Genomic DNA, 27,451 nt, shown 5'->3' with positions numbered 1-27,451 from the left:
CAGTTGCGTCTGAATCACACTCTTCTCAAACTACTGCTTCTGCCTTAGGTCCTGGAGGATGCGAGATCGTGTGTGTACCCTGTAAGAGTGGAGTCTCTATTTCGCACAGCCCTCTGGCTCTCCCAAAAGTAAGCACTGCTGGCCTTCAAAGCCAAACATTCTGGGGGCTTGTCTTCCCAGTGTAGGATGGCTGTACACCAGAAACTAACACAACATTGTAAATATATATATATATATATATATATATATATTCTTTTTCATATTCTTATCCATTATGGTTTATTACAGGGTATTGAATATAGCTCCCTGCGCTATATAGTAGGGCCTTGTTGTTTATCTATTTTACAAACAATAGTTTGTATCTGCTAATCCCAACCTCCTAATTTATACCTCCCACTTCCTTCCCATTTGGTAACCATAAATTTCTCTTCCATGTCTGTGAGTCTGTTTTGTAAGTAACTTCATTTGTATCATATTTTAGATTCCACATATAAGTGATATCATGTGATATTTGTCCTTCTCTTTCTGACTTACTTCACTTAATATGATAATACCTAGGTCCATCCATGTTGCTGTAGACTGCATTATGAAATTTAATGAAGATTTTAGGATCCAGCACATGATACCTTTTTATAAATATTTCATATGTTCATGAGAAGTATACATACACTCTAATCTGGGGTTAAGAGTATATTAAACCAAACTTGGTACTCAGGTTGTTCAAATCTTTATTTTTAAGCTTTGTCTTTTGACCTCATTGATAAGTTGGGAGAGATGGGTTGCAATTATCCACAATGACAGAGGATTTGACAGTTTCTCCTATATACATCCAATATAGCTTTATTTGTACATTTTGAGATCTTTGTTTTCAGGTGCATACAAGTTCAGTATGACATTTCCTAAGAAATTTAAACTTTTATCATATGCAGTGACTATCTTACTAATAATCCTTTTTATCTCAAAGTATATGTCTACATACCTCTTTCCTTTGGTTAGGCATCTCCTGGCATAAAAAGAACTATACCAGATGTGGCTATTATTAACAATACACAGCCTATTTACATTTTTTAATCAGATCTAAACATCTCTGTCAACAGCAAGTTTAATCAACTGACATTAATGGTAATTACTTATTTCAACATCTTACTATTTAATTTGTCCTAAGGTTATGCTTTTTTTTATATTTTTTATGGATCTGATGAACTTTCTTTTGGTTTTTGTTTTGTTTTTCTTACTACTCCCTTCACCCTCCAACTCATCTGTAAGCTTTATGCTCTGTTTCCATGAAGAATATCTTAGGACCCCTATCAAAGGATACATAGGCCTTAAAACCTTTCATCTCTGAAAAGCAAAAACCAATGAAAAGCCCTGAGCCAAGCATGAAGCAATGTATCCAAATTAGAACTGAAAGTCAGTAGATTTTTTTAAATATATAAATTTAAAAAGTGGAAGACTAGAATTAATTCTAAAAAACAGAAAAAATAAAAAAGATAGAAGACATCTGAGATGGATAGATAGATGGATGGCAGTGAGGGAGGGAGAGAGAGAGAGAAAGGGCAGGTGAGAGGGAGAAAGGAAAGAAATCAGGCCGTGTGTCTGCTTCAGCACAACCTGTGAGCTAATATGGTTTTTCTATCTTTAAATAGGTAGAAAAAAATCTATTTAAAATACTATTTCATAACCTATAAAAATTATATGGAATTCAAATTTCACTGTGCATGAAATTTTACTGTAACAGAAAAACACACATTTTTTTACACATTGTGGCTGCTTGAGCACTGTATGTCAAAGTTGAGTAGCTGGTACAAGACAAGGATGCCTCCTGTCACTAGTCCTCTTCAACATCATGCTAGAAGTCCTTACTAATGCAATTAGACAAGAAAAGGAAATAAAAGGTAATACAGACTGGGAAGGAAGACATTAAACTGGCTTTGTCTGCAAAATATATTTTCATGCATGATGTGCAGAAACCTGAAAGAACTAACAAAAACCTTCGTGGAACAAATAAGCAATTATACCAAGGTTGCAGGACACAGGGTAAATATACAATAAGTCAATCATTCTTTTATATACCAACAAGGAATAAGTGGAATTTGAAATTAAAGATACAATATCACTTACACTAAGACCCCAAATAATGAAATACTTAAGATATAAATCTACAAAATATGTACAAGATCTATATGAGGAAATTAAACTAATGCTTGAAATCAAGGAAGAACTAAATAGAAGATATTCTGTGTTCATGGATAGGAAAACTCGATATTGTCAAGATGTAGATTCTTCCCAATTTAATCTATGCAATGCAATTCTCAATCAAAAGCACAGCAAGTTATTTTGTGGATATTCACAAACTGATTCTAAAATTTATATGGAGAGGCAAAAGAGCCAGAATAACCAACACAATATTGAAAGAGAACAAAATTGGAGGACTGACAGCAACCAATGTCAAGAGTCACTATAAAGCTACAGTAATTGAAGACAGTGCGGTTACTGGCAAAAGAATAGACAAATAAATAAAGGAACAGAACACAGAGCCCAGAAACAGATCGCATAAATACAGTCAACTGATCTTGACAAAGGAATAAAGGTAATATAATGGAACACTGATAGTCTTTTCAACAAATAGTGCTGAAACAACTGCACATCCAGAGGCAAAAACATGAATCTAGACACAGACCTACACCCCACAACAATTAACTTAAAATGGATCACAGATCTAACTGTAAAGCACAAAACCATCAAACCCCTATAAGGTAACATAGGAGAAAACCTAGAAACCTTGGGTATGACAATGACTCTTTAAACACCAAAGGCACAATCCATGAAAGAAATAATGGATAAGTTTGACCCTAATAAAATAAAAAACTTCTGCACTACGAAAGATAACATCAAGAGAATGAGAAGACAAGCAACAGATTAGGACAAAGTATTTGCAAAAGACACACCTGATAAAGGAATATTATCTAAAATATACAAAGAACTCTTAAAACTCAACAATAAGAAAACAATCCAATTAAAAACTGAGCCAAAGACCTTAATAAACACCTCACCAAAGAATATATACAGATGGTAAATAAGCCTATAAAAAGACACTCCACATCATATGTCATCACGGAAATGCAAATTAAATCAACTAAGATCTACCACTACACACCTATTAGAATAGCCAAAATCTGGAACACTGACAACACCAAATGCTGGCAAGGATGTAGAACAACAGAAACTCATTTACTGCCGGTAGGAAGGCAAAATGGTACAGCCACTTAGGAAGACAGTTTGGCAAATTCCTATAAAATTAAACAGACTCTTACCACATGATCCAGCAATCGTGCTCCTTGGTAGTTACCCAAAGGAGTTGAAAACACGTCCACTCAAAAATCTGCACACAGATGTATATAGCAGCTTTATTCATAGTCGCAAACACCTGGAAGCAACCAAGGTGTCCTTCAGTAGGTAAATGGAGAAACTGTGATACATCTATACAGTGGAATATTATTCAGCAATAAAAAGAAATGAGCTATCAAGGCATGAAATGACATGGAGAAAACTTTAATGCATGTTACTAAGTGAAAGAAGCCAATCTGAAAAAGCTACATATTACATGATTCCAACTATATGATGGAAAAATATGGAGACAGTAAAACATGGTTGCCAGAGAGGGCAGAAGGGATGGATAAGCCAAGCACAGAGGATTTTTAGGGCAGTGAAAACACTCTGGACAACACTATAATGATGGGTACATGTCATTTTACATTTGTTCAAACCCATGGAATGTAAAACACCAAGAGTGAAGCCTAACATAAACTATAGACTTGGGTAATTACGTGTCAACATAAGTTCATCAATTGTAACCAATGTGCCTCTCTGGTGTGAGATATTAATAATGGGGTGGGGAGACTATGCATATTGTGGTGGCAGGGGATATATGAGAAATCTCTTTACCCACCCCTAAATTTTGATGTGAACCTAAAACTGCTCCTGAAAAATAAAGTCTTTAAGAAAAAGAAAAGTTGAGTTACTGCAACAGAGACCATAATACCCCTGCAAAGCCTAAAATATCTGCTATCTGTCCCTTTAAGAAAAAGTTTCCTAGCCCCTGGTTTAATGTACTAAACGAACAAATTTGATCAAGACAGTTTTTACCTGCCCTTCAAAGTCTAAGTCACCACCAAAGACATCTTAAAAATTTTATGTCCATTGTAATGCTGTAGTGAAAAGTATCATTACCTAATATTGGGGAACTCATGGAATAGGAAAAAGAGTACTGGATCAGGCTCCAGAACAGAAATAGTACAGCTTCAACCAGTGAAAAGAAAAATCTACTACAAAAAAAGTAGTTCTTCATTTAAAAAGCATCAGAAAAATTCCAATTTCAGATTCAATAAAATAGAAAGAGGCTGGGAACAAACATCAATGTAATGTTTATAACTGAACCAGTCTTGGCCATTCACCCCAGCATATATAGAGAGTTACAGACAGCATCAACTTTTATTTCCAAGATCAAGTTCTCTGACCAACATGGAAACCAAATCCATGCTCTACCTCAGAAGACATCTATCTCACCATATGGTTGAAGCTGGAGAGAGAAGCAGAGGAGAGTCTTCAATAACACTGGCAGAGGATAAACAAAAGTCATGAAGGTGACAAGAAACATTCTAGAAACCAAAACACATATATTTTTTTAAAACTTAGCTCTAAAAAAAAAAGGAAACAACAATAACAAAACCACACAAGACCCCAAAAGATGCCACATGGTCAAATTCTAATCTTTCAAATAACAGATGATTTCCCTGTATAGTACAGAAAAAGGTGAAAAACTTTTCACTTCATTCTATGAAGGTTGTATAAACATGATACCAAACCAGAAAGGGTAACACAAAAAACAAAATTAGAAGATTCCCATCTCGTTTATGTTTATATCAAAATATATAAAATTAAATCCAGCAGTATATATTAAAAACCACCATAACCACGAACCACAATGACCAGGTAGTGCTTATTCTAGTAATACAAGGCCAGTGCAGCATCAGTAAGACTATTAATACAATTCAGTATAATAAAATCTGAGACAAATTTTAATATATACCATCCTGAGACATAACAAAAAGGCAGCTGACAAACTTTAACCCTTATTCTCGATTAGAAAAGAGTAGCAAACTCCTAAAAAAGTTGAAATAGTAGAAAACTCTCTGAACTTGATATTTACTGGCAAAATATTAAAAGCATTCATTAAACTCAAATAAAGGTAAGGATGAACATGATCTCTTCAACAGCTGAATATTGTACCAAGAACCTTAGCCAATGTGAGAATATATGAAAAATATGTTAAGATTAAAATGCTGGAAACAGAAGAGATAAAAATTGCATTTTTTATATATAATGAACTTTTTTTGCTTTCTGGAAAACACAAGAAAATTAATTGAGAAAAAACAATGGCTTATACAAGTACAAGCACATAAAATTTACCAAATTTCCTACGGAACTACAACAATAACCAGACTTCATCAGAAAAACGGTGAAAAGATCCCATTCAAAGGAATAAATGCTATAAAATAGCTAGGGATAAATCTGAGGGGGGAAAAAGATACAAGAAAAGGCCAATGTGAAGAAAACTTCCTTGATGAACATTAAAACATGAATGACCACCCCCTCAAAATAAGAGCCATGCATATCATGGATGGAAAGAGTCAGTATCATAAAAATGTCAATTCTTTATAAACAAGATTTATAGAAATTCCAATCGAAGTCTCATGAGAGTATTTTTCTTCTTCACTTTAAAATTAATAATTCTAAACTCATTTGGAAGAGTTGATGTGTGAGAATTAGCAAAGAAAATCTTCAAGGAAAAAAGAAAAATAATAATGACAGGAACTTAGTACCCTCTAGATATTAAAGCTCCTAGAAATGAATTAGGGTGGAACATTAAAAGGCAATACCTGTAATACATTTAACAACAAAAGATTAATACAAAATTGGCTTTAGGTAAATAGTTATTAAATAATGCTATAGAAAAGAGGATAAAGAGTGTGAAAAGGCAATTTACAGGAGGGGAAAGGCAAGTCTAATCTGAAAAGATATAGTAGCATCCGAGAAAGTGAAAATTAAAAGGCTAAGATTATTTTTTTCTTCAACTCTGGCAAACTTAAAAAATAGCAACATTAAATGCTACAAGACTATAAGGAAACAGGTACTGTCGTGATTGATGGGAATATAAATTATTACCTACTTTTTGCAACATAATCTGGTAGGATTTATTAAAATGTAAAATGAACACATGATACTTAGAACTGCAATACCATGTTTAGCAATCTTATAAATATACATACTAATGTTCTAAAAGACTTTGTACAAAGATAATCACTGCTTTATTATAAATAACAAAAATGGCAAAAACCCCACAAAAACAAAACACCAAAACAACAAAAACATCCTAAGTGTTCATTAATGAAGAAATAGTTTAAAATTTTGGATAAACTATGCTATGGATTACTATGTAGTAATGTATTAAAAAGTATTAATAATAAATTGATATATACTGAAATATAAACACTACACAGAAATTTATAATTCTAAGGAGATAGTATGATCCCGTTTATGTAAAAAACAAAAAAATTCCCAATCTATAAATATGTCTGTGTATACAACTATTTAATATAAATACTTATGTCAAAGGCTTATGCCAAATTATTCTTTGTTTTCTAATAATTACCTCTATATGCCATGTCATCATAAATAGGAGGCATCTTTCATTATAAAAAAATTTTTCACAACTTTTCAAATTAAATATATTACATGCTGTTTTACAACCAGCTATAGGTCATGACTATCTAACGATATAAATATTTTAGCCAAAGCTTATACATAAAGACAATGTGCAACTTTTAAAATCTGACATTTAAGGTCACCTTCAGCATGCTAAAAGGAGAATTTAATTGTGCTTACCGATTTCATTAATCACTGCTCTTATTTTGGAAACAAAAGGACCAACTTCACTGGAATTCATTTTGACTCTTTCCTTAAGGTCAGCACCTGCAAAGTATTTTATTTACAAATATAATCTAGTTATAAACAAAATTTTAAGGCAACAAATTGAACATTTACTTAAGATTCATATATAACTTGAAGACAGACTAGATTTATCTATCAAAGGAATCACAGTAACTAAGTTTTCCTTCCCCAAAACCAGCACCAGATTGAATATAATATTTGTTTGTTCATGTATCTACCATGTGCTTAAAGTAATGCTTCTCAAACTTCATGGTCTCAGAACCCCTTTATACTCTTAGAGAAGGAGGCATTGTTAAGATTATATATATCTACCAATAGTTATTCTATTAGAAAATGAAACAACAAAATTTTTAAAATATTTATTTATTCATTGAATAATACAAATAAACCCATTCCTGTTAACATAAATGATTACAGACTGATGCCACTTTCTTGGTTCTTGAAAAGATGCTGGCAGTTCTATCCACCACTGCTTCTGTCCCATCAGTGCAAATGCCAACCCAATGAAAAGGGCAAATCACACCTTCCTGCTATGAAAATCATTGTGACTTCATGGATGCCCACGCTGGTGACTGCAGATCACATTTGAGAATCACTGGCTTGAAAGTATATGCAAATAGACAATTTCATAACTATGACTTTATCACAGAATCATAACTTTGGAACAGATAAAAATAAACATAAGGAATTCCTTAAGGGATTGTTTACTCTGTGGCTCAACAAAGACCTTCTTTTTAATAAAATTAAACTCACTGAGAAAAGGTATGTCCCCAACAAATAAAAAACAAAGTAAAATTACAGCATAGATAGTATATACTCAACTACTTATTTTCTTATTAGCCCATTATAAATTGATCATGACTAGATGTAACATCAAGTAGCAGCTGATTCTGAGCCCATATACTTCCTGTGGAAGTGACAACTGCAGTTGACAAAACACATATCCTACAACCCATCAGCTCTTAGGTATATATACCCTAGAAAATCTCTCAAATATATGCCCAAGGAAATACATACAACATTCAATACAAATGTATAAAAATAGCAAAAAAATGGAAAAAACCTAAATATCCACCAAAAGGATTAATAATAAAACTGGGACATATACAATAAAATGTTATATGTGCAGCATGAAAATGAAGGAATTAGAGTATAAATATGGATAAATCTAATGATGTTGCAGGATTTATAATTATATAAATAAATACAATATATATTTATCATTATATATAATTACTGAAAGAAACACAGGATAATAACCATTTAAATAAGTTTTTAAAAGAAGAATGCTATGTAGGGATATAAAACATACATGGAAATGATAAATTCCAAATTCAATTGGTGGTGACCTCTGTGGGGGAGGGAGAGAGATGTGATTGGCAATAGACACAGAACTTCGATCTTATTTGTAATACTGTGTTGCTTAAGTTAAGTGGTGGGTACTCAATATGGTAGGTAGTCATGATTTTTGGATGTCTGATACATGTCTTCATAATTTTTTCCATGGAGAATTAAAATTTAGCATGGAAGAAAAATGTTAGTAGTGTCAAAAGAATTCTAAACTAGTAGGATGTATTTGTTAAAGAAATAATGGTTCAACTCACTGTCATTTAACATTAAGAATATAATTTTAAATTGAGAATATAAAATGTTGCCTAGTGCATGTTAACTAACACATATTGGTTAATAAAAGCTAAACGTAGTGTGGTATGGGGGAAGGCAATAGACGAAAGAGGAGCCAAAGCAATGAGGAACTGAAAGCTGATGGGACAGATAGGGACTCTGGATGAGGTGGTACTGAAGGAGCCCCTGTAACTGTATCATGGGACCCATCACATCCTCTGGCCTCAGGGCACCATTAGGGTACCCTCTAACACAGCTCTAACTAGAGCTCCAATGGGGGGCTTTCACCAACATTCTGCCCCTGTGACCACACAGCAGGCTCTGAAAACCACACTCAGGTTAAAGAGACTAGGCTGCTGGAAGCCATGCCAGGACCTAAAGGGAATCAAGGTTTGCTCTTAACACGTGTGGCCCATTAACTGCACACTTAGTCCCAGCAGAGAAGTGCAGAAGATGTGTCTCCTTATGGAATGCAGCTTTATCCACACAATGGTATGAGACAGAAAATGATTATCTTTAAAGTGAAGAAAGAAAATAACTGCCAATCTAGAATTCCAAACAAATCAAACCTATCCTTCAAAATGATGGTGAAATAAAGACATTTTACACACCCACTCACAGACACACACAACCACAAACAACAATTTGTCACCAGCAGACCCACGTGAAAATAAACACTACAGGGAATTCTTCAAGCAGATTATGAGAGTAGAGTTTTAAAGCTTATTTTATACTCCTTACAAGTGATATGTCTTAAAATATAAGGGCACAGACTGGCTAAAAGGGTAAAAAACTTGCAAACATTAAGCAAAAGAAAACTTGTAAAGTTATCTTCATCTCTGACAAAAGAGAAGGAAGGCAAGAAACATCACTCAAACTAGAGGGTTATTTTATAATAATAAATATGATGATCCATTAAAAAAAGCCATAAGAATTCTAAATTGGCATACATAAAAAAGACAGCCCCAAAATACATAAAGCAAAAACTAACAGAACTAAAATGAAAAACTGCCAAGTCTACAACCACAGTGGATTTTAACAGACCTTTCACAGTAACTGATAAAGCAAGCAGTCAAATATCCTTTCAAATATTCCTATCAAGAAATAAAAAATAGGAAAAAATTAATCCCAAAGTAGAAACTGGAGCAAAAAAACCTTTTAAATAGAAAACAAATGTGCGAGAGAAAAATCAAAATAGTCGGTTCTTTGAAAAAAAAACTAAAATAAAAGATAGACCTTTTAGCAAGACTCATCATAGATAATCAGAGAAGGCACAAGTCCCAACTGAGAATGAAAAGGAGGGTAATACTAAGGATTTTACACACAATAAAACAATATTATTAAAAACTTTGGCCCAAAGGATTTGAAAAACGACAGGAAATGAACAAATTCCTAGGAAAACACAACTTATTAAAACTGAAAAAGAAAATCTGAAAACACAAATACATATTAAAGAAATTGAATATGTAATTAAAAACTTTCCTACAAAGAAAACTGCATGCCCATATGGCTCCAATAGTAAATTCTTCCAAACATATAATGAAAAACATTTACCATCAATCTTAAAAATGCTGACATGGAGAACAGCAAAACAAAAACTTGAACAGAACATTGTAAGAAAATAACATGACGGGCCAATTTTTCTCATAAATAAAGTCTCAAAAAATCCTAAACAAAGTATCAGTGTATCATACCTAGTAGTAGCATAAATAAAATATATCAAGACCAATTTATACTCAGTCCAAGATTTACGACTGGACTTACATTTTTAATATTAAATTTTTTAATTTATGAAATTTTTTAATTTATGTAATTGAGAAAGGTGAAAAACATAAATTTTCAGTAGGGTCAGAAAAGTAGTTGATAAAATTCAACACTCATTCTTTAACATCTTCACTGAGGTATAATTTACATAAAATAAAATTCAGTCATTTAAAATACACAATTCAATATTTTTTAAGTAAATTTACAGAGTTGTACAACCATCACCACAACCCAGTTTTAGAACATTTCCATTATCACAAAAAAGGTCCCTCATACCCATATGCAGTCACTCCCTGTTCTCACCTCTAGCCCCAAACTAATCTACTGATATTTTCCTATTACTTTGCCTTTTCTGAACATTTCATAAAAATAAACTCATATAATATATGGTCTTCTGTTTCTTTCTTTCACATAGTGTAGTGTTTTTCAGGTTCATCCATGATATAAAGATGAATCAGTACTTTTTATCTTTTTATTACCAAATAGTATTTCATTGTAGGGACAGACATTTTGTTTATCCATTCATTGGTTGATGGACATTTGGGTTGTTTCTACTTTTTTGGCTATTATGAAAAATACTACCATGAATGTCTGCATACAAGTCTTTGTGTAGAGAAATTTTTTCACTTGTCTTGGATAGAGTGGAATTGCTGGGCTATATTGTAAATTTCTATTTAACTTAAAAAAGGAAAGAAGAAAAACAACCTGCCACTGTTTTCCATAGTGGCTGCACCACTTTACATTCCTATCAGCAATGCCTAAGGGTCTCTATTGTCCTACAAGGTCACCAACACTAGTCTGCCCTTTTATCATAGCCATTTTAGTGGACATGAAGTGGTATTTATTATGGTTTTAAATTTGCATTTCCCTAATGACTAATGAGGTTAGCATCTTTTCAAGGTGCTTATTAGCCATTCATACAGTTTCTTGAGTGAAATGTCTATATTCAAATCTTTTGCTCATTTTTTTGATGGAAAATTTATTTTATTCTTACTGGGTTGTAAGAGTTATATCTTACATACAAGTTCTTTTTCAGAAATATGATTCACAATATTTTCTCCCTGTGGCTTACCTTTTGATGATTCTTGATGGTTTTTCGAAGTTTAATTTTAATGAAGTCCAATTTATCGATTTTTTGTCTTTTATTACTTGTACTTTTGGTGTCCTCTCTAATTAACACTCATTATTAATTAAAAATTCATAGCAAAGAAAAAAATCTTTTTGATTTTATAAAGAGTAATTACAAAATACCTATAGCTAACACCACCTTTAATGGTCAATTACTTCCTCTCACAGACCAAGAATGAGAAAAGGTACTCTTTATCACTTCTACAGATGGGAACAGATGTACTAGTCTGCATAATAAGAAAATTTTTTTAATTACAAGGAACAGAAGGAAAAAATAAAACTGCCATCATTAGCAGATGACTTAATTATACATGAGGAATATCCGAAAGAATTTACAAACCATAAAAATAAGTGAATTTAGTAAGGTTGCTGGATACAGGTTCAATATTAAAAAATCAACTTTCTATGTACTAGCAAAAGAAATTTGTGAAATTTTAAAAAGATACCATTTATATTAACATTCAAAAATCAAAGAGCCAAGGAATAAATCTAATAAAAGATGTATAAAATCTTGACACAAAAACCTACAAAATCTAAATTAAAGTCCTAAACAAATGGAGGAATATATCATTTCATGTGTTAGAAGATTCCATACCAAAAGATGTAAATTCTCTCCAAATTAATAGATTGGATGTGGTTCCAATCAAAATCCCAGTGCTTTTTAGCAATTGACAAAGTGGATATGCAAAAGCCCAATAATAGTCAAGATAATCTTTAAGAAGAAAAAGCTGGAGAATTTATATTAAAATAAGATGTATTATAAAGCTACAGTAATTAAGAAAATGGGACACTGGCTCAAAGATAGAGAAACAGAGCAATGGAACAGAATAGCAAGTCCAGAAAAGACCTGCTTGATTTATGACAAAGATGGCAGTGCTGGAACATTCCAATATATGGGGCTGGGACCACTGAAGGTTCATATGGGGAAAAACAATTCTTGACCCTTCATATCATATACACACACAAATCAGTTAATGGTGCATTACAGCCTAAATCTGAAAGGTAAAACAAATAACTTCTAAATGAAAATATCCAAAGATATCTTCAAGATTTTGGTACAGACAAAGATTTTTAAAAGGTTTTTCCAACACATTTAAAAGGAAAACACTAGAGTTCTTTAAAATTAAAAACTTCTGTTCATCAAAGGACATCATTAAGCAAGTGAATATGCAAGTAAAAGAGTGGGAAATGGTATCTTAAATACATGTGTCCTGTGCATGTAAACAACTATAAATCAGGAAGAAAAATATAAATAATCCAACTACAAAATATAGGCAAAAGATTCATACAGATAATTCACGAAAGAGAATATAACATTGGCTAATAAAGAGATGAAAAGGAATACAACATGATTAATCATCAAGGAAACACCGATTACAAACACAGATAGTTGGGGCTTCCCTGGTGGCGCAGTGGTTGAGAGTCCGCCTGCCGATGCAGGGGACATGGGTTCGTGCCCCAGTCCGGGAAGATCCCACATGCCGCAGAGTGGCTGGGCCTGTGAGCCATGGCCGCTGGGCCTGCAAGTCCGGAGCCTGTGCTCCGCAACGGGAGACGCCACAACAGTGAGAGGCCCGCGTACCGCAAAAAAAAAAAAAAAAAAAAAAAAAAACCCACAGATTGTTTTATAAGCAGTACAGTGCTAAAGTGTTGGTGAAGGTATAGAGCAATGAGAACTTTGATTTAATGCTGCTGGGAGTAAAACTGGTAAAAAAATAAGTCACCACCCCAAGTATACACACCCAACAGAAACACATGATGTGTACACTAAAGGACACGTATAAGCATATTCACAGAAGCATTATTCAGAATAGCTGAAACCAGCAACACCCCAAACATTCATCAACAGCAAAATGAATAAATTGTGAAATATTCCCACAAATACGAATATAACTATTCCTAGATGAACAGTACATACTGAATCCCACAAACGTGTTGAGAAGAAGTCAACCTTAAAAGATACATGCTGGATAATTCCAGTTACATAAAGTTTGAAAACAGGCAAAATTAGTATTTGGTAATAAAAATCAGAAAAACCTCCACTATCTTTTGGGTGAGTGATGGTTAATGATAGGAAGAAGCATAAGGGATGAAATATGGTGTGCTGGTAATGGTAGTGTTCATTTCTTAATTTGGGTGGTGATTGCACAGGTGAGTTCATTTTGCAGAAATTTATTACTTACAGTTTGTGCAATTTTCCCTATGTACATTATAATTCAATTTAAAAGTTTACGTTAAAAAAAAATTCCTTCTGCAGCTAATCAGGCCTCTTTTCTCTGTGGAGGCCTGGTGTGCAATGGCTGCAAAAAGCAGCCACATACACACCATTGTAAAGCAATTATACTCCAATAAAGATGTTAAAAAAAAAACAAAAAAAACAGATAACTAAGGCACTAAAAAAAAAAAAAGCAGCTTCCTTGGTAGTGCATGCAGCCTGTTGCTTGTATGGGTTGCCCTAAAGGACCTTCGAGATAGCCCTTACCAGTGGACATTCATGTCTGACATCATGCTCTGCCCAATCTAGGCTCCAGACAGGTATACAGGGTGCCTCTGGAAAGCCCCAGCACGCAGTGGCCAGGGTCCACACTGGCCAAGCCATCACGTCTGTCCGCACCAAACTGCAGAACAAGGAGCAAGTGATTAAGGCCCACACAGGGCCAAGTTCAAGTTTCTGGGCTCCAGAAGATCCACATCTCCAAGAAGTGGATGAATCTGAAGACATGGTGGCAGAAAAGTGGATCATCCTGGATGACTATGGGTCAAATACATCCCTAATTGTGGGCCCCTTGGACAAAAGGCAGACACTGCACTCATGAAAGCCGTGGTGCTTTCCCTTCCTTACTCACGCCCACCAATAAATCCAACTTTCCTGCCCAAAAAACAAATGGAAAAAAATGACAAAAAAAAAATCCTGACTCCATACACATTACCTGCTCCAGCTACGACCAATTTCTCTCCTCTTTTTTTTTTAAAGCCAAACTCCTCAAAAGGGCTGTCTTTCTGTCTCCCATCCTCTCTCTCCTCTTACACTATGTCTCTAAACAAGGGGGACAAAAAGATACTAAAAAATAAATATAATAAATAACCAAGATAAAAAGTGATAAATGTTTGGGAGTAAAAATAACAGAAAGTGTGACTCTGGAGTGCAGAGGGAAGTAAAGTTGTGAACCACGTTACAATATTAAATAGTATGATCACACTGGTCTTACTGAGAAAGTATAATAAAATTCAGTAAGATCTCTGTAGTCCATATATTCCTGATAATTTAATATTTGGTTCTAAGTTACATATTTTTAATTATTTGTATTGCTTTTGCAGTATCTACCACAAACTCTTTTCAACCAAATATGTAGTAATCAGAAATGTAATACCCCAAGTAGACAATGCATGGAGTTAATATATCATTTAACAATTCTGAGAGAATATAGTTCATTTAAATATTGCCCACTAAAATTGTCCTCTCCTAAAATCCTTGGACTTTTTTTTATGAATTCCTTCTTTTGAATATGCTTTAGGATTACTATGTAGTAAATTTCTACCTACTTACCTTTGTCGTGGACTAGTCCAGTGAGTCGAAAAGTTATGTAAAACAATGATAATATTCTTTGTTGTACATTGCAGGATACCTAGCTTTCTTGGCCCCCAATAACCAAATGATAGTAAAGCCCCTCAGTCATTGTGAAAAGCAAAAATGTCCCCCTAAATTCTAATATCTTCTCCAATGAGTGTTACCATCCCTCTTGAGAGCTAATGCTCCAAGTCAGTGGTCTTCAACAGTTTTTGTTCCCATTACAGCTGAAAAGAATTTTGAAACACGATGCATTCCCTTGAACAGTTTTATATTGACATCTAAAATTTTTCATAATTTAAATAGTTGCAAGGATTGCAGTGCACTATAAACACTGGCACCTTAAAATACAACTGATATATACCATTGTCAATGCATCCAGTGGAATCTACATACCAGTGACTTGACTCTCAAAATCATTCATGTCTAAAACAAGAAACAAATCCTTGCTTAACGATAAGAAATACGTCATTTATTTTCTTTATGAACAACTTTATGAAGTGCTATATTTCTACAACACTTTGCTGCAATTTTTTTCTGATGCAATCAGCTTTTATGCTTAAAATTCTTCTTTTGACCACTGTCACATTTCTTTGCAACAAAACATATATATTGTATAAACTGAATTAATTTTTATTAAATTCCCTGTAACCATGAAGCACTAAGTTTAGAAGTTTTCCTCTGGACTGACTTTTAATTACAAGCATTATTAGCATAAAATTGATTAAATATATTACAAATCTGATAACAACTAGATATTAAAAGTAAACTTTTTTGGGAAAAGTATCTCAATGAGATAGATAAGATGACCTCCCCTCCTTCCATTATTTCATATATCTATGCATGAAAATCATTTATTGCTAGAATACTTCAGCAATGTCACCCAATTCTTTCAACTCCTTTAAAGCCAGCTCTTGAAAAATCACACAGTAATCAAGAAGCATTTAAAAATTCCATAAAAACTTTACTGTCCTTAAATTATGCTGAAAGCAATGAATTGGAAACTGCCAGAATAAGAATAGGATCCTAGTTGAAATTCTCAACATTAGTATTTTAAAATACCCCTTTTATAGCAATTCAGACCTTTCTTCATCCCTGGGTCAAGGAAGCAAAAAAAGGCAAAATCAGGATTGACTACTGTAAAGTGCAAGAAGAGCAACTATGAAAGAGAAGATGGTAAAGAGTAACTTAACCTGCAGATCAGCCTGAAAAGTTCTACAAAAAAGTACATATAAGTTATCAGCTAGGTCCCTTTTAAACAGTCTGTATCTCCTGAATGCCTAGAGGAGAACCCAACCTCAGTCTGGGGGATAATTGCTTTAAGTCATTTCCCTCAGAGTACAGGTGCTGGAATTATCTATTCCATGAAATGTCTGGATAGAATGTTCCTCTGCAGTCATGGAGACCAAGTGTTTTCATTGTTATGGGACCAGTCAGGTTTTCTATTTAAGTCAGTTTTGGTTAAGTTTTATTTTCTAATAATTTACCTATTCCACTTAAAATTTCAAATTCACTGACATCAGTTATTCTTAATATTATCTTACCAGATTAATCTCTGTGAAGTTTATACCTATGAGATCCTTTTTCAATTTGAATATTGTTTAGTTATTCCCTCACCCTTGATAAATCTTGTCAGAAATTTGGCTATTTGACTTTTGAGGAACCAACTTTGGACTTTATTATCCTATTACTTACTGTGTATTCTTCCAAGTCATAAGTTTATGTTCATCTTCAGTTCTTTCCTTCTACCCTATCTGGGTTTATTCTGTAGTCACTTCTGTCATTTTTAAAAATTGGATTCTTAGTTTATTCATCTTGAGCATTTATTCTTTCTTAAAGTACAATCTAAACTACATTATACAACTTTTAAAGTATTTTGTTAGAATTTAGTTCTGAATATGTTCTAATTTCCATTAAGATTCCTTTGTTGAGCTGTAAGTTATTTAGAAGTTATTTTACATTCCCCACTGTAGGGGACTTTTTCTAATTACCTTTTGTAAATGACATGTATCTTAACTGCCTGTAGTCACAGAATTCAGCCTTTGAAATCTGTGCAGGTTTTACAGCCAAGCAGATGGTTAATTTTCATGAATATTCCACGTGTGCTTAAAAGAGATGCACAGTCATCAACTGCTGAGGGCAATGATCCACACAGGTACATTACATTAACCCTCAGTAGGCCAGGAAAAATAATCAACACCCTTTATCAGCTGGGCTGCCAGACTCTTTGTATTAATATTTTATTTAATATTTAGGTCATTTTATAAATAATTTACAGAAAAATAAAAGGATGATAAAAAATCAAATTAGTTGGAAATTTCAGTCAAAATTTAAATACATAAAATCCATATATTTTTATATTTTCCTGGTATGTGCACATATGTGTATTACACATATACATACCTACAAATGCATAGTGTATGCATATATACACTCACAAACTTACATATATCACACACACATATACACATGAACACATATGAAAAGGGTTATATCATTTGAATGAAACTGGTCATCAACTGACACACATGAACCTGGGACATATAATTTTATAAAATCTGATTTCAAATATAGCTCTACTAAATGATCATTACTTCTGCTTCTTCTTGAACTTGCATTGTAGAAATGCTGCGCTTTTGAAAATTTGGATGGCCCATAAACTTGTTGAGGACAGCCATATTCATTGTTCCCTGGTTATAAATATTCATTTTTAGATTTATAAATATCCATCAGAATGATCAATGATTTGTTTTCTCTTCTAAACCACAGAGTCCCTTCCTGTCACCTCTGTATACACACCCGCCTTCAACACTCTTCAATTACAAGCTGTATCAAGTAAATGCTCATGTACATCATCATATGAAATGCAAGAAATATGTCACATATCCTTTTGGAAAAACTGAATAGTCCAACTTCTTGTCACAAAATACTGCATGGTGAAGTCCTTCCTACCTAATGACTAACTGGATGCAGATTCCATACTTCCTTTATAGAAACCACAGAAATATACTGCTCACTCATCAATTCTTGAGTTCAAGAAAATTAATCTAGGATATTGTCACCTGATGACTCACAGTCTAAGATTTCACTCATAAGATCAAGTTCACCATCATGATTAGGGCCTACAGTCTGCTGTCTCTTTTGACCATTATTTTACCCATCTAATAACTGTGAAATGTCTTCCTCTGTCAACTTTTCTACTCTTGTACCATTATGTGTAGAAAATGAAAAATTCTAAATTCTCAGCTGTGTTCAGTGATAACTAAAAGAATGACTACAAAGATGGCACCTCCAGACTTCAGTTATATTTTCTTAAAATATGTGCAACTCTTGAGGCAATGCAATAAAAAAAAAAGATAATGCAATAGCAATGATTTGACCTCTACAACATCTTTCTGAATTCCATCTTTCTTCCATTTTCTTATTTTAGTTTTTCATAGCATAGTTGGGAATAATTAAAGAGTAATGATAAAAATCATTCCTAGGATGATGAAATTACCAATATAAAGATACAGTGATATGAGATAAGAACCCACAGCATCTTACATTCATAAAAAGTTCCAATGAACCCATACAGTAACTGCAAGAGAAAAGGAGTTTTAATTTTCTTTTTTAAATTTTCTGTTCTTCAGAAGACCTCTAAGAAAGAATGAAAGCCATAAAACATCAATCCATACAAGCAAAATTGTTCAAAAAAGAAACTAGTAAATTAAATCTGGGTCCAGGGGACTCTGACGATATAAGGGTTAAGTTTACTAACTGACATATTCAAATCTCCTATAGACTTACTTTTTCCTTGTTTAATCTATCATCAACTAAGAAAAGTGCTAAAAATTCCCATTATGGTGGTGGATTTGTCCATTTTTCCTTGGGGTGATATCAATTTTTGCACTGTATATTTTGAGGCTGTTTCTAACAGCAAAAAAGCTGAGAATGATCATATCTACAAGGGAAATTGAATCTTTTATGATTATGTAGTGACCTTCTTTAACTCTAATAATTACTACCTCTAATAAAAATTTGTTTTAAAGTCTATTTCATTTGATATCAATATAGTTATACCAGCTTTCTTTTAGTCAGTATTAGACTGGTATATCTTTTTCTACTCTTCAACTTTCAATGTCCTTATGCTTTAGGTGTTTCTTATAAGCAGCTTAGTGATAACTTTTCTTAAGCCAGCCGTTGCTTGTCTTCTAATTCAAGAATTTAGTACACTTACATTCACTATGATAGGGTAATAAATTTGAATTTATTTCTACAATTACATTTTAGGATATTTAGCCCATTAGTTCTTTTTTTTCTCCCTCCATCTCCCTCCCTATTTTTTAACCATCTTCTGGATTGACTGTTTTACTTGTTCTTATTTCATTTACTCAGAAGTTTAAATACCATCTGTATACCAATGTCAAAATTTTTACCTCATGCCCAGACCTCTACCCTGAACTAACTACAGACTCCTAAATTCAGCTGTCTATTAGACATATCCAGTTGAACGTCTAATATGCATCTTATAAACACAATAAACTCTCCCCTCCCCCAACTATTAAGTTTCCTCCCCAGAATATGCTCCTCTTGCATTCTTCCACTCCTCAGTTAATGCTAACCCCATCCTTTCAATGTTCTGATCAAAACAGAATCAACCTTGATTCTTCTCCCTCATACCCACTCCTTTTCATCAGTAAATCCATGTCTCCACCTTCAAAATACATGTAGAATCCAATAATTTTTCACCACCTCCACTACTACACTGGTCCAAGTATGATCTTACCTGCAGGGGATCAAAGACAGAAGTTCTGGAACAGTCTATTCTCAACAACAGCCAGAGCAAGCCTTTTAAAATTTAAGTCTTTTCAGGTCACTCCTTAGCTTAAAACACCCCAGATTCTCTTTTCACTCAAAGTAGAAGTGAAAATTCTCTGTCACTTGGACTCCTACTACTTCTGTGACATCACCTCCTAGAACTAATCTTGTCCACTGGGCTCCAGAGACACTAACCTTCTTGCTCTCCCATTATCTTGCAAAGTGTGATGTTGCCTCCAGGCTCCGTTCTTCTTTTATTTTATTTTATTTTTTATTTTTTAACATCTTTATTGGAGTATAATTGCTTTACAATGGTGTGTTAGTTTCTGCTTTATAACAAAGTGAATCAGTTATACATATACATATGTTCCCATATCTCTTCCCTCTTGTGTCTCCCTCCCTCCCACCCTCCCTATCCCACCCCTCTAGGTGGTCACAAACCACCTAGCTGATCTCCCTGTGCTATGCGGCTGCTTCCCACTAGCTATCTATTGTAGTGAGGTGGATAGTCCTAGAGTCTGTCATACAGAGTGAAGTAAGTCAGGAGAAAAACAAATACCGTATGCTAATACATATATATGGAATCTAAGAAAAAAAAAATGTCATGAAGAACCTAGGGGTAAGACGGGAATAAAGACACAGACCTACCAGAGCAGGCTCCGTTCTTGCTTACCTCTCTGCCTAAAACACTCTTCCCCAGGTATCCACAAGGGAAGTTCACTTCTTCCAGTGAACTTCTTCAGGACTAGTTCACTTCTTCCAGGACTCTACTTATTTATCTCCTTCTCAGAGAGGTCTTCCCTCTTCACCATATATGGAACAGTAACCCTCCATGCCAATCACAACTCATTCTTCTTGCCCAGTTTTATTTGTATTCAGAGCATTCATCTGACACAGTACACATTTACATTAATTTTTTTTTCACTGCCTCCCCTACCGCCATGCCTATGGAGGCTCCACAAGAGCAGGTGATTGCTGTCTTACTTACTGCTGTATTCCTAGATCCTAGAATAGTCCCTAGCCCATGACAGGCTCTCCTCCAAGAAATTTGATGAATAAATAAATGAATAAATGAAAGAAATCCATGTGTTTTCTTTACAGCTGGGCCCTAATGAAGACAGTTTATAGTAGGAAATTTAAAACTCATGAATATTGGCTGTCTACTTAGCATCTACCGCCCTCCTCCCACTTCCTAAAGGTGGCCTTATTTTTGTTGTCTGCCTCTACCGCCCCCACCCCCCACATTCCATGTACTTTGAAAGAAGTTAAATCCATTCCCATAGCAAATCAGCATAGTTTCTTCCTCTGAGAAGTCAAATCAAGATCAATCTGAGGGTTCCAGCTTGGATTTGGGCAAAAGTGTTCTCTTTATTTCAACATGGTCATACATAGACAGGAGGCCCTGAACTACTGAAGCTTCAGCCTACCAAGCTGGATGAAGGTGGCATATAGAAGACAGTGAAGGCAAAGGAATTTCATAACAGCCCAGAATCACTGAATTAGAGCAATCCTAACTACCTTGTAGTTTAAGTCAACTTGAATCAATTTTTCTGTACCTGAAGCTGAGAGATTCCCATCTGATGCTTATTACCAACTAGATGATATATTACAAATGATAACAAATGGGTCAGATTCACTCTACATCTATTCTCAAGGAATGGGATTGATTGATGAGGGCACTGGTTAGCCCTAATTATTACATGGAATTTCTAGCCAAGGTTTAGCGTGGGAGAGAACCAAATCAGGTTCAGGAACATAATCTTCTTGTTATGACTACCATCATAGCTTCTAAAACTTTAATAGCAACACTAAATTCTCAAGTACTTTTAGCTTAGATTTCTTCATCCTGGATCTGAAACCACCTTTTATCCAATTAAACATAAAATTTCAATCTATAAAAAGTTACAAGGACTTAACAGTTTCTGGTTCCACATACAAGGAGCTTAGAAGTTGTCACTCTGTCCTAACAACAAGTAAAAGCTGAACAGACTGAATCAACAACTCTTCTAGGATCTGAAAGAGAGGTGAGGAGGACACAGGGCAAACCACTGCTCCCAAGACTGAAGAAACAAACAGACAGATACAGAGAATCACAACATACCAGAGCAGAGACTCAGGATGAGTGGAAACCAGTGCCAGGGTCAGAAAACCTGAACTGTAATTGATAAACTGCTGGAGGCTCAGTAGGAACAACTCTGAGGGTTAAAAACTCTAGGGGTACCCCACAGTTTTCTGAGATTTACCTCCAAGAGCCTAACCAGCTTCTCAAAATAAATACTGGAGAAAAATCCCCTCCTCCTTCTAACAGAGGAAGGGGCAAAGGAACCATTTTGAAATACCAGAGCACTCTATTCTTAACAAGGCCTGCCTTCAGGGAAAACTGATAAACCAAAGCCTAACTGACCTGGAGGAAGGGAAACACCAAACTCCAGCCCACTCTAGTCATCCAGTCCCACCTAAGGGGGCAAAAAAACCCTAAGAAACACTTGTGAAGTTCACAGAGGCATAGGCTCACTAAAAGCCTGAGAACTAATCATAGCACAATAGAACACTTCCCCTCCTCCCAGCACCTTACTTCATTACTAAAGGCCTATTCACAGCCTTTACCCAGTACATCATGTCAGGCTATCAAGAAAATATTGAAAGGCATACCAAATCACAAAAACACAATTTAAAGAGACAGACCAAGCACCAGAACCAGACGTAGCAGACATGTTGGAATTATAAACCAGGAATTTGAAACAAATTGTTAAGGGCTATAATGAATAAAGCAGACAGCATGCAAGGGCTCCAATGAATAAAGCAGAGAGCATGCAAGAACAGATGGGCAATGCAAGCAGAGATGGAAACCCTAAGAAAGAAAAGAGATGCTAGAGATCAAAAACTTTGCAAAAGAAATGAACACTGGCTTTGATGATCTTCTCAGTAGACAGGACAGAGCTGAGCAAGCAATCTCTGAGCTTGAGGATGTCACAATAGATTCCAAAGCTGAAAAAGGGAACAAAGACTGAAAAACAAAAACACCAACATCAAAGGACTGAGGGACAACTACAAAAGGTATAATATGTGCATAATGGGAATATCAAAAGGAGAAAAAAGGGAAAAAGAAACATAAGAAACATCTGGAACAATAATGACTGAGAATTTCCCCAGATTTATGTCAGACACCAAACCACAGATCCAGAAAGCTCAGCGAAAACCAGGCAGAGAACACCAAGAACACCAATGCAAAAACCAAGCAACCAACAAATAAAAAAAAAACTACCTAGGCATATTTTCAAACTACTAAAAGTCAAACATAAATTCTGAAAGAAGCCAGAGGAAAAATACATCTTACCTATAAAAGAACAAAGGTAAGAATTACATCTGGCATCTTCTCAGAAACCATGCAAGCAAGGAGTGGAGTGAAATATTTAAAGTGTTGAGAGAAAAAGAATACCAAACCTAGAATTCTGTACCTGTGAAATTATCCTTCAAAAGTAAAGGAGAAATAAAAACTTTATCAGAGGTGCTTCCCTGGTGGCGCAGTGGTTAAGAATCTGCCTGTCAATGCAGGGGACACAGGTTCGAGCCCTGGTCCAGGAAGATCCCACATGCCACGGAACAACTAAGCCCATGCACCACAACTACTAAGCCTGCGCCTCGCTAGAGCCCGTGAGCCACAACTACTGAGCCCGTGCACCTAGAGCCTGTGCTCCACAACAAAAGAAGCCACTGCAATAAGAAGCCCACGTACCGCAACGAAGAGTAGCCAGCCCCCACTTGCTGCAACTAGAGAAAGCCCACGCACAGCAACAAAGACCCAACGCAGCCAAAAATAAAATAAAATAAATACATTTATAAAAAAAAAAACTTTATCAGATAAACAAAAACTGAGGAAATGTGTTGCCAACAGACCTGCCTTGCAAGAAATATTTTAAAAAATATTTAGAGGGAAGGAAAATTATATAGTCAGAAACTTGTATCTACATAAAGAAAGTGCATCAAAGAAGAGTAAGTGAAGGTAAAATAAAAACTTTTACTTTTCTTATTCTTAATTGACCTAACAGGTAACAATGTGTTCAAAATAATAATAGTATTTGATTATGTTTACCTATGGATATATCTTACATATATATGTGTATGTGTGCCTATATGTGTATAAACATATATAAGAGAAACAATTAATAGCTATTATAAAGGATGGAAGGGAAGAATTAGGATTATTTTGTTATTATAATGTATCACACTACCCATAAAGCAGTATTATTTTAAAGTGGACTTAGATTAACCATAAATGTATATTGCAAACTCTAGAGCAACAATAAAAAAAGGAAATATAACTGACATGCTAAGAAATGAGAGAAAATGGAATTACATAAAATGTTCCAATGCCTTTTGAAAATCACAAAAGGCAAAAAAGAGAAGAAATAAAAAGGAACAAAGAACAAAGGCAACAAATAGAAAACAGTAACTAATATGGTAGATATTAATTCAACTATATCAATGATCACTCTGAATATCAATGTCTAAATGCAGCAATAAAAAGACAGAGATTGTCAGAGCTGATAAAAAAAAAAAACACTGAACTATATATGACTACAAGAAATCCACTTTAAATATAAACACACATATAAATTAAAAGTAAATGGATAGAGAAAAACATACCATTCTAACACTAATCGAAAGAAAGCAAGAAGAGCTATATTAATTTCAGATACACATACTTCAAAGCCAAGAAAGCTATCAGCAATAAAGAAGGACATTACATAATGATAAAGGGGTCAAATCTCCAAGAACACATACCAATCCTTAAAACATATAACAACCAAGCATCAAACTACGTGAGGCAAAAACTGATAGAACTGAAAGGAAAAACAGAAGAATCCATTACCATAATTAAAATTTCAATATATCTCTATCAGAAATGGACAGATCCAGTAAGCAGAAAACCAGTACAGACGTAACTGAACTCAACAACACCATCAATCAACTGGATATAACTGACATTTATAGCCTACTTCATCCAACAACAGCAGGATACACATTCTTCTGAAGCTCACATGGAACATTCACCAAGATAGGCCCCATTTGGGGCCATAAAGCACACCTTAACAAATTTTAAAGAAAAGAAATCATACAATGTCTACTCTCAGTCCACAAGAGAAGTCAACAAGAAATCAAGAACAGAAAAATAACTGGAAAATCCCAAAACACTCAGAGATTAAACAACACACTTCTAAATAATACAAGTCAAAGAAAAAATCTCAAGTACTATAGAATTTTAAAAAACATTTCATTCAATAAAAATAAATGAATAAATAAATCTCAAGAGAAATTTTAAAATGTTTTGAAGTAAATGAAAATGAAAACACAATTTATCAAAATCTGTGGTATACAGAAAAAGCAGTGCTTAAAGGAAAATTTATACACCACTGAATGCATATGTTATGAAAGAATATCTAAAGTCAATACACTAGAAAAAGTGCAAATCAAATCCAAAGTAAGCAGAAGAAAGAAATAATAATAAAACAGAAATTATGAAATTGAAAACAAAAAGCAACAGAGAAAATCAACAACAACAAAAAAAGCTGGTTCCTTAAGATCAATATAATAAATAAGCTTCTAGCCATACTTATGAAGGAAAAAGGAAAGAGGACACAAATGATTTTTAGTATCAGAAATGAAAGAGGTGACACTGCTACAGATCCCACAGATGTTAAAAGAATAACAAAAAAGAATACTATGGGGCTTCCCTGGTGGCGCAGTGGTTGAGAGTCCGCCTGCCGATGCAGGGGACATGGGTTCGTGCCCTGGTCCGGGAAGATCCCACATGCTCTTCCCACATGCCACAGAGCGGCTAGGCCTGTGACCCATGGCCGCTGAGCCTGTGCGTCCGGAGCCTGTGATCCGCAATGGGAGAGGCCACAACAGTGAGAGGCCCGCGTAACGAAAAAAAAAAAAAAAAATACTATGAACAATTCTATGCCCACAAATTTGATAACCTATATGAAATGAACCAATTCCTTTAAAGATGCAAACTGCCCAAACTCACACAAGAAGAAACAGATAATCTGAATATGACTATGTCTATTTAAAAAACTGAATCAATAAATAACCTTCCAAAACAGAAAGCACCAGGTCCAGAAGGGTTCAGTGGTAAATTTCTGCCAAAAATTTTAGGAAGAAATACAGCTGACCCTTGAACAACACAGAGGTTAATCTGTGTATAATTTATAGTCAGCCCTCTGGACCCACAGTTCCTCTGCATCCATGGATTCAACCAACCATGGACCACATAGGGCTTTACTATTTACTACTGAAAAATATCTGTGTATAAGTGGATCTGTACAGTTCAAACCCGTGTTGTTCAAGGGTTAACTGTATTCCAATTTTCTACAATCTCTTTCAGAGTACAGAAGCATAAGGAATACTTCCTAACTCATTCTATGAGACCAGCAACACCTTAATACCAAAACCAGATGGACATTACAAGAAAACTGCAAACCCATATGTCTCATGAACACAGATGCAAACATCCTCAACAAAGTATTAGCAAATTGAAACCAACAGTGTATAAAAAGAATTAAACAACACAACTAAGTGGGATTTATCCCAGGTATACTAAGCTGCTCAGCACTCAAAAATCAATTAAAAGAATCCATTACCTCAGCAGGCTTTAAAAAAAAAATTACATGATCATATTAATAAATGCAAGAAAAGCATCTGACAAAATTTAATACCCATGCATTATACCCAATCTCAATAAACTAGGAATACAAGGGAACTTCCTCAACTTGATAAAGAATATTTATTAAACACCTACAGCTAACATCATAATTAAAGATGAGACACTAGAAATTTCTGCACTACGATCAGGTAAAAGGCACTCCTTTTCAATGTCATACTGGAAGTCCTTATTAATGCAGTAAGGCAGGAAAAGGAAATAAAAGGTAATACAGACTGGGAAGGAAGACATAAAACTGTCATTGTTCAGATGATATGATTGTCTACTACATAGAAAATCCAAAATAATCAACAAAAAAATTCCTGGAATTAATAAGCAATTATACCAAGGCTGCAGAATTCAGGGTTAATATATAAAAATCAACTGCTTTTCTATATATCAACAATAAACAGGTGAAATTTGAAATTAAAAATGCTTACATCAGCAACTCAAAAAATGAAACACTTAGATATAAATCTAACAAAATATGTACAAGATCCACACAAGGAAAACTACAACACTTATGAAAAAAAATCAAAGAAGAACTAAATAAGCAGAGAGATATTCCATGTTCATGGATAGGATGACTCAGTATGGTTAAGGTATCAGTTCTCCCCAATCTGATCTATAAATTCAATGTACAGATGTGACATCAAAGGCACAATCCTTGAAAGAAATAATGGATAAGCTGGACTTCATTAAAACGAAAAATTTATGCTATGCAAAAAACAAAGTCAAGGGAATGAGAAGACAAGCAACAGACTGTAACAAACTATTGGCAAAAGACACATCTGATAAAGGACTATTATCTAAAACATACAAAGAACTCTTAAAACTCAACAATAAGAAAA

The 27,451-nt window shown here is 34.3% G+C and overlaps 1 protein-coding gene and 2 pseudogenes across 2 annotated transcripts in view; 2 read left to right on the top strand and 1 right to left on the bottom strand.

The window, feature by feature from the left end:
• AUH (AU RNA binding methylglutaconyl-CoA hydratase) overlaps positions 1-27,451 on the bottom strand; it is a 160,775-nt gene that overhangs the window by 98,560 nt on the left and 34,764 nt on the right. The window contains exon 4 of one of the 2 annotated variants that reach the window (XM_065879357.1): positions 6,946-7,032. The exons of the other annotated variant lie outside the window; for it this stretch is intronic. Within the exon in view, the coding sequence (XP_065735429.1) occupies positions 6,946-7,032 (87 nt within the window). The remainder of the gene's footprint in view (positions 1-6,945; positions 7,033-27,451) is intronic. 2 annotated transcript variants of the gene reach the window in all.
• Positions 13,778-13,866, top strand: LOC136125213 (small nucleolar RNA SNORA70; annotated as a pseudogene).
• On the top strand, positions 13,905-14,003 carry LOC136125211 (small nucleolar RNA SNORA70; annotated as a pseudogene).

The sequence above is a fragment of the Phocoena phocoena genome, chromosome 6 (assembly GCF_963924675.1).
Source record: "Phocoena phocoena chromosome 6, mPhoPho1.1, whole genome shotgun sequence".
In the NCBI taxonomy this organism is placed as follows: Eukaryota; Metazoa; Chordata; class Mammalia; order Artiodactyla; family Phocoenidae; genus Phocoena; species Phocoena phocoena.
Note: the sequence above shows the minus strand (reverse complement) of the source record. Positions and strands in the feature narration are given on the sequence as shown.